The sequence below is a fragment of the Salmo trutta genome, unplaced genomic scaffold, assembly GCF_901001165.1.
Source record: "Salmo trutta unplaced genomic scaffold, fSalTru1.1, whole genome shotgun sequence".
NCBI lineage: Eukaryota > Metazoa > Chordata > Actinopteri > Salmoniformes > Salmonidae > Salmo > Salmo trutta.
In genome coordinates this window covers 6563-12800 of record NW_021823204.1, presented here as the reverse complement: position 1 = coordinate 12800, position 6238 = coordinate 6563, and the positions used below count along the sequence as shown (strand labels likewise).

Here is a 6238-nt window from a genome sequence, read left to right as displayed (position 1 = left end):
ATCCTCCCATCACTCAAATCGTCCTCCAATGACCCAAATTAAGAAGAAATAAATGTGTAATTATAGATGTATTCTCATCATTTTACGACCCACCTCTCGCATGCCCAGGGCCCACTTTGGGTCCGACCAATACTTTAAGAAACACTGCTCTAAAGTATCCCTCATAGACAATCACGTCCAGAAACCGTTGGATGCCGACATCTGGCATGCCTCTTGCAATTAGTTTATGATAATATTAGATTTTTTGTGAATTTTGTATTCTAGATTTTTATAATGTAATTATATTCTGTTTCTATTATTTTGAAGTGTTTTGTTTACATTACTAAACTCAAAGGACATTTTATTAGGAAATTCTTCCTAAAACTGTAATTGTAAAGGTTTATCGCTCATATATCCCGAGTTGTCATTTACTGCATCAGTGGCTAAGGCAGCATTGACTTCAGTTATTATGTATGATGGCAGTCTACGCTTATATAAAGGTAAATAAATAAATACTGGCCATCTTATAAACCTTATACACAACTTCACGGTTCATTTATCTCTTGTAACGTAATGACAATCTGCGTAACAAAATGAACAAAAACACATGACAGTTCTTGTTATTTTATAAATCAGTGTTCAATTATACCTTTTTCCAAAATAACATCCACATATCTCACTGATATTCTTCGTGAACGATATAAGACCGTAGAAAAGCACGAGAGGATAGTGATTTGAACGTCAGGTGTCTGTGAAAGTCTTCTTCATTTCCGTGCATTATGACTCCTAGGGCTTCTGCAGCAGCATTCCAACACCCAGCTTCCCCACCATAAGAAGACTACACAAGGTAGAGACAAAAATAACACGTTAAGTAATCTCATACCGCATCATCCTCATCATCCCATTTCCTAGTCCTGAAACAACAACAAAAAAAGAAGGGAGTTGATTGGCTACCTTGCTGATGCCATCATTCCAGCAGGCATCATCTTCCTGGAACCGTAGAATCTCTTTCCCATCACACCTGCCAGGGCTCCTGATGTGACTGTGTGATACAGGGGGAATTGACTCAATACAGTAGGTCTACTGTAAAACTAATTATCATGAGTAGCTAGAAATCAGTTAGTAGTGATCAAGAGAGGTCTGGGCGATGAGACATATGTATGCATACTTGGTTAGGGTGTCTAAATGTGACAGAAACTGTACTTTTAACAGAGAGATACATTCACAAAACAGTGAGGGACTACACCAAAGGTTCACTAACCTAGAGACACCCAAATATTTGTAGGATCTTGCGATATCTGGTAGGCACCAAGCCCAGCTAGGCTGCCGAAGAGAAGACCTGCCGCCAAGGAGGGGACACTGCCTGGAGACACCAAAAGATGTACAGGGGAGAGTGGAAACCGTGTTACCAGTTCATTGTCATAAGACTGGAAATATGATGCAATGCATTAGACTCGAAAGCTTTTTACTCTATTCAATTGAGTTAACATGACGGCACAATAATAAACGTACGTGCTTTGACATAGCCCATCACTCCTCCGGATGCAATGAGTGCTGCATACCCATATCCAACCCAATCAGTCATTCTAGAACACGTAACGAAGGAAAGAGGGAGAATGTTAGGCTACTATCGCCTTTTGCCAAACCCACTGCAGAAGAATTGGCAGTGGGCATGTGGCGATAATACACATGTAGCAAGTCATTAATTAACTCAAGATGTGCCTGTTAAATATGTTAGATGGCTATGTTTGTTGTTTTGCAAAAATGTAGCTAACTGCTAAGCTGAGGTGTATTGATTACGCCGATTCTGTTGCAAGAAGTTGCGTCGCATTAGTGGAAACCCAGACTGTACTCAGGGCAGACCTGGTTGTGGCTAGATACCATACATGACCAAAAGTATGTGGACACCTGCTTGTCGAACATCTCATGCCAAAATTAGATTAATATGGAGTTAGTCCCCCCTTTGCTGCTATAACAACCTCCACTCCTTTGGGGAAGTTTTCCACTAGATGTTGGAACATTGCTGCGGGGACTTGCTTCCATTCAGCCACAAGAGCATTAGCGAGGTCGGGCACTGATGTTGGGAGATTAGGCCTGGCTCGCAGTCGGCGTTCCAATTAATCCCAAATTCATCCCAAACTGCCAGATGATGAGCATGATTCATTACTCCAGAGAACGCATTCCACTACTCCAGAGTCCAATGGAGTCCACTCCAGCTGACCTTGGCATTGCACATGGTGATCTTAGGCTTGTGTGCGGCTGCTCGGCCATGGAAACCCATTTCATGAAGTTCCCGACGAACAGTTCTTGTGTTCGTCAGTTCTTGTGACATTGCTTACAGAGGCAGTTTGGAACTCGTGGTGAGTGTTGCAACCGAGGACAGATGATTTTAATGCGCTACGCACTTCAGCACTATGCTGTCCCGTTCTGTGAGCTTATGTGGCCTACCACTTCGCAGCTGAGCCGTTGTTTCTCCTTAAACGTTTCTACTACTTCACAATAAGAGCACTTACAATTGACCGGGGCAGCTCTAGTTGGGCAGAAATTTGACAAACTGACTTGTTGGAAAGGTGGCATCCTATGACGGTGCCCAATTGAAAGTCACTGAGCTCTTCAGTAAGGCCATTCTACTGCCCGTGTTTGTCTATGGAGATTGCATGGCGGTGTGCCCAATTTTATACACCTGTCAGCAACGTTTGTTGCTGAAATAACCTAATCCACTAATTTGAAGTGGCGCCCACATACATATGCATATTTTGTGTATGTTTGAGTCACGTCAGGGACAATTTTAGCTTATCCTAACTTTAACCTAATTATCCTAACCTTCCACGTTCATTCTCCTAACCTGTTACGAAAAGTAACTTCTGTTAGGCAGAACCAGCAGACCTGCCCTGAGAACTGTCTTGGTTTCCACTAATGCGGAAAATGTTTTGCAACGAAAATAAAGTTTCTATTGGACAAATTCAGATAGGTTCCCTCCCCATTTCGTTTGCTTCAGTGGTTCTTAAACGGTTTCCCTTGCAAGACATAATGAATACACCCCTGTTCACTTAGAAACAATCTAGCTTGCCAGAAGACACCACCCTACCGTTATGCTTGTTTACCCTGAGCTGCACTGGGAACGGAACGCAATCATGGTTACATTAAAACACATTGGAGCTGGCACGAGATATGCGTCAGAAAACTCAACGCAGGGATGGGATATACCACTGTACTCAATTTTACCTTTATCCACACTGTTCCATCGAGAAGATTGGAAAAACTGCTCGTTTTCCGGTAAACTGCCCTTTTGGTCCTCATGCTACCTAGCAGTAGCCACCTCAGCCGTTTTGTATTGGCAGTGTCAGCCAATCAGCTCCTTTGTTGTTCAACACCACGTTCCATAACAATTGCGGTGGCTAACGCTAGCTAGCATGAGGACAAAGTGCAGTTTTCTTGGAAAACTTGAAGTATTTAAAATGTCTATATGCAGCAGTGTGGATAAAAGTACACTTTGGAGTACAGTGGCATGTCCCATCCGTACATTGAAGTACATTTTCCAACTCATATCTCATGCAGGCTCCACCGTGTATTAATGGAACCAGGATCCAAGACCCCCACTGCAGCTCAGTGTAAACAAGCGTGACGGTACGGTCACTATCTTCTGGTAACAATGTAGCCTGTTCCAGCTAAATTCCTCAGTGGAACACCGTAGTTAATTGCCCCAACGTTGCTACAATGTTTCTCTTTTTAAAATATATATTATATTCCATTTTTCTTCAGTACATTGTAATGTATCGGTTAGGAAACAAGTTAGATAGTAAATCAATCCCACAAAAGTGCAAGTCAGAGGGCAACATAGCAAACCTAGCAGTTTATGACAACAGTGCCCATTGAGTCAATGAAGTTGCCAATGTGTGCGATCGGCATTAATTTATAAGGCAGATAGCTATATTGTCAAGCTTTGGAAACCTTTGGATGAATAGTAAAACACAAGCTTGTGTACAACCTTGCTCCTTTTGGCGTATCGTAGTAATGACGCGTTGCCAAAGACCCCACGGGAAGTGAAGTTTTTCTCCACATGGCAGAGAGCATAACGTAATTAGTCTGGAACACTCTGGACCTCATATCCCATGTACCCCCAATTATAACGTTTTACGAAGTGACACTATCAAAATAATTGACAAAAGCTCTGTTCAAGTGTCTACAATAAATGTATAAAAACATGCAATTAAAGCACATATACAAGGGGAAACCTAATATTTTAAAGGCCTGTAATTAATTGATGAAATACAGTGAATGTATTGTGACACTACATCGCGTAGCCTATTTATTTAATTGCAATGAATTACTTTTCAGAATATTGGCCTAAGGCAGAGAGTAATATCCGCAGAAAGTGATACACTTAATATGAGTTGAATTTGAGTGTGTGTAAGGTGTTTTAGACATATGTTCAGAATGGATCACTATGGTAACCACAAGGCCTACTGACAAAACAGAATATGGCTAATATGGCTAATAAATGCCCAGTGCCTCGTTTACCAGTTGCGATATAACTAAAGCATCACGTTGATCGTAGCAGATGCATCGTTATTTACGAGCCAAATTTGTGAGTGTTTCCGAAACCAACAGGTAGAGAGAACAGTGTGCAGGTAGAGTACAGAATTGGCACTGGCCCTGGAACTGACCCTGTATATAGCTTACTTACTTTCTTGTGTTCTTCTTATTTCTATTTCTCGTGTTTTTGTTCTATTTTACTTTTTTTTAATGATACTACTGATATTGATTACTGCATTGTTTGGGGGCCCTAAGTAATATTTGGTTTGGGGATCTCCCACCTCACAGCAAAACATTTTAGTGACCCCCCCCCCCCCCCCCCCCCCCATCAAGATTTCTGCAATTCTACCTATTTTGCCATGGGGCAGAGAGACATGTTGGCAGTTTAAAGCTAATTTCTTGCAGTTCTACACATTTTGTAATGACTTATGCCATGTTAATATGATATCTGAGTGGCAATGACTAACAAAAATCAATGGCGGTCCCCTGGAGGTCAAAACCCTGAGATGTGCCCTGCGTGCCCGGTCGGTATTCGGTCTATGATTACTCCAAGTTAGATATCTGGCTAGACTAACTACCAATCTAAAGATTGCTAGCTGACATGTCTAATTGAGTGACTGTCAGTGACATAACAAGATAAAAACTGCTGATACAGAACCAAATTTTCACATGCACAAGTACAGTGAAATGCATTATCAATCAATCAAATGTATTTATAAAGCCCTTTTACATCAGCTGATGTCACAAAGTGCTGTACGTTTCTGTACCAGCCTAAAATATCCCAACAACAAGCAATGCAGATGTAGAAGCAAGGTGGCTAGGAAAAACTCCCTAGAAAGGCCAGAATCTAGGAAGAAACCTAGAGAGGAACCAGGCTCTGATGGGTGGCCAGTCCTCTTCTGGCTGTGCCGGGTGGAGATTATAACAGAACATGGCCAATATGTTCAAACGTTCATAGATGACCTGCTGGGTCAGATAATAATAATCACAGTGGTTGTAGAGGATGCAACAGGTCAGCACCTCAGGAGTAAATGTCAGTTGGCTTTTCATAGCCGATCATTCAGAGTTAGAGACATCAGGTGCGGTAGAGAGAGGGTCCAAAACAGCAAGTCTGGGACACGGTAGCATGTCCAGTGAACAGGTCAGGGTTCCATAGCCGCAGGCAGAGCAGTTGAAACTGGAGCAGCAGCATGACCAGGTGGACTGGGGACAGTAAGGAGTCATCAGGCCAGGTAATCCTGAGGCATGGTCCTAGGGCTCATGTCTTCCGTGAGAAGTGTGTGAGAGAGAGAGAGAGAGAGAGAGAATAGTGGGCATGACCCCGAAAAACTCAGTCTGGGTCATGCCCACTAGCGGCAAGTAATGCATTTCACTGTGCTTGTGCATGTGACAATTAAACTTGAAAACGTATAAAGCTGCATTTACAGGGTCAGCCCAATTCTGAAAATTTTCCCAATAATTGGTCTTTTGACCAATCACATAATATCGTTTCACATCAGCTCTTTTTCACAGTTGATCTGATTGGTCAAAAGACCAATTAGTGAGAAAAATATATAGAATAATTGAGCTGCCTGTGTAAACACAGACTTACAGGTTTCATGTTCAAATCTGCTGAATAGCAGTCATGCTGTATTCTTCTTCTTAGGCTGACCTCTGACAATGGCTTGGTGTTTATAGTTTCCAATTTTTAGATTCAGCTTGTTATAAAATTAAGCTTGACAAA

At 42.0% G+C, this 6238-nt stretch overlaps 1 protein-coding gene across 3 annotated transcripts; it reads right to left on the bottom strand.

The window, feature by feature from the left end:
* Positions 1-587: 587 nt before the first annotated feature.
* Positions 588-4003, bottom strand: LOC115189682 (transmembrane protein 14C-like). 3 transcript variants are annotated; one of them, XM_029748225.1, is made up of 5 exons: positions 3968-4003; positions 1492-1565; positions 1241-1342; positions 934-1021; positions 588-817 (listed from the first exon to the last, which is right to left on the bottom strand). In XM_029748225.1, the coding sequence occupies exons 2-5, from the start codon at positions 1562-1564 to the stop codon at positions 766-768; spliced, it is 315 nt and encodes a 104-aa protein (XP_029604085.1). In that variant the 5' UTR covers position 1565; positions 3968-4003; the 3' UTR covers positions 588-765. The 3 variants fall into 3 exon arrangements, with proteins under 3 accessions (XP_029604085.1, XP_029604086.1, XP_029604087.1); XM_029748226.1 differs by lacking the exon at positions 3968-4003 and adding an exon at positions 3205-3304; XM_029748227.1 differs by lacking the exon at positions 3968-4003 and adding an exon at positions 1780-1801.
* Between the last annotated feature and the right edge of the window lie 2235 nt (positions 4004-6238).

Excerpts from the sequence above, each read along its gene's own strand:
- LOC115189682 (XM_029748225.1), bottom strand. The coding sequence starts at position 1,564 with ATGACTGATTGGGTTGGATATGGGTATGCAGCACTCATTGCATCCGGA. Across the intron at positions 1,343-1,491 it reads GATGGGCTATGTCAAAGCAC|GCAGTGTCCCCTCCTTGGCG; the intron begins GTACGTTTATTA and ends TGGTGTCTCCAG. Across the intron at positions 818-933 it reads GGAATGATGGCATCAGCAAG|TCTTCTTATGGTGGGGAAGC; the intron begins GTAGCCAATCAA and ends TACCTTGTGTAG.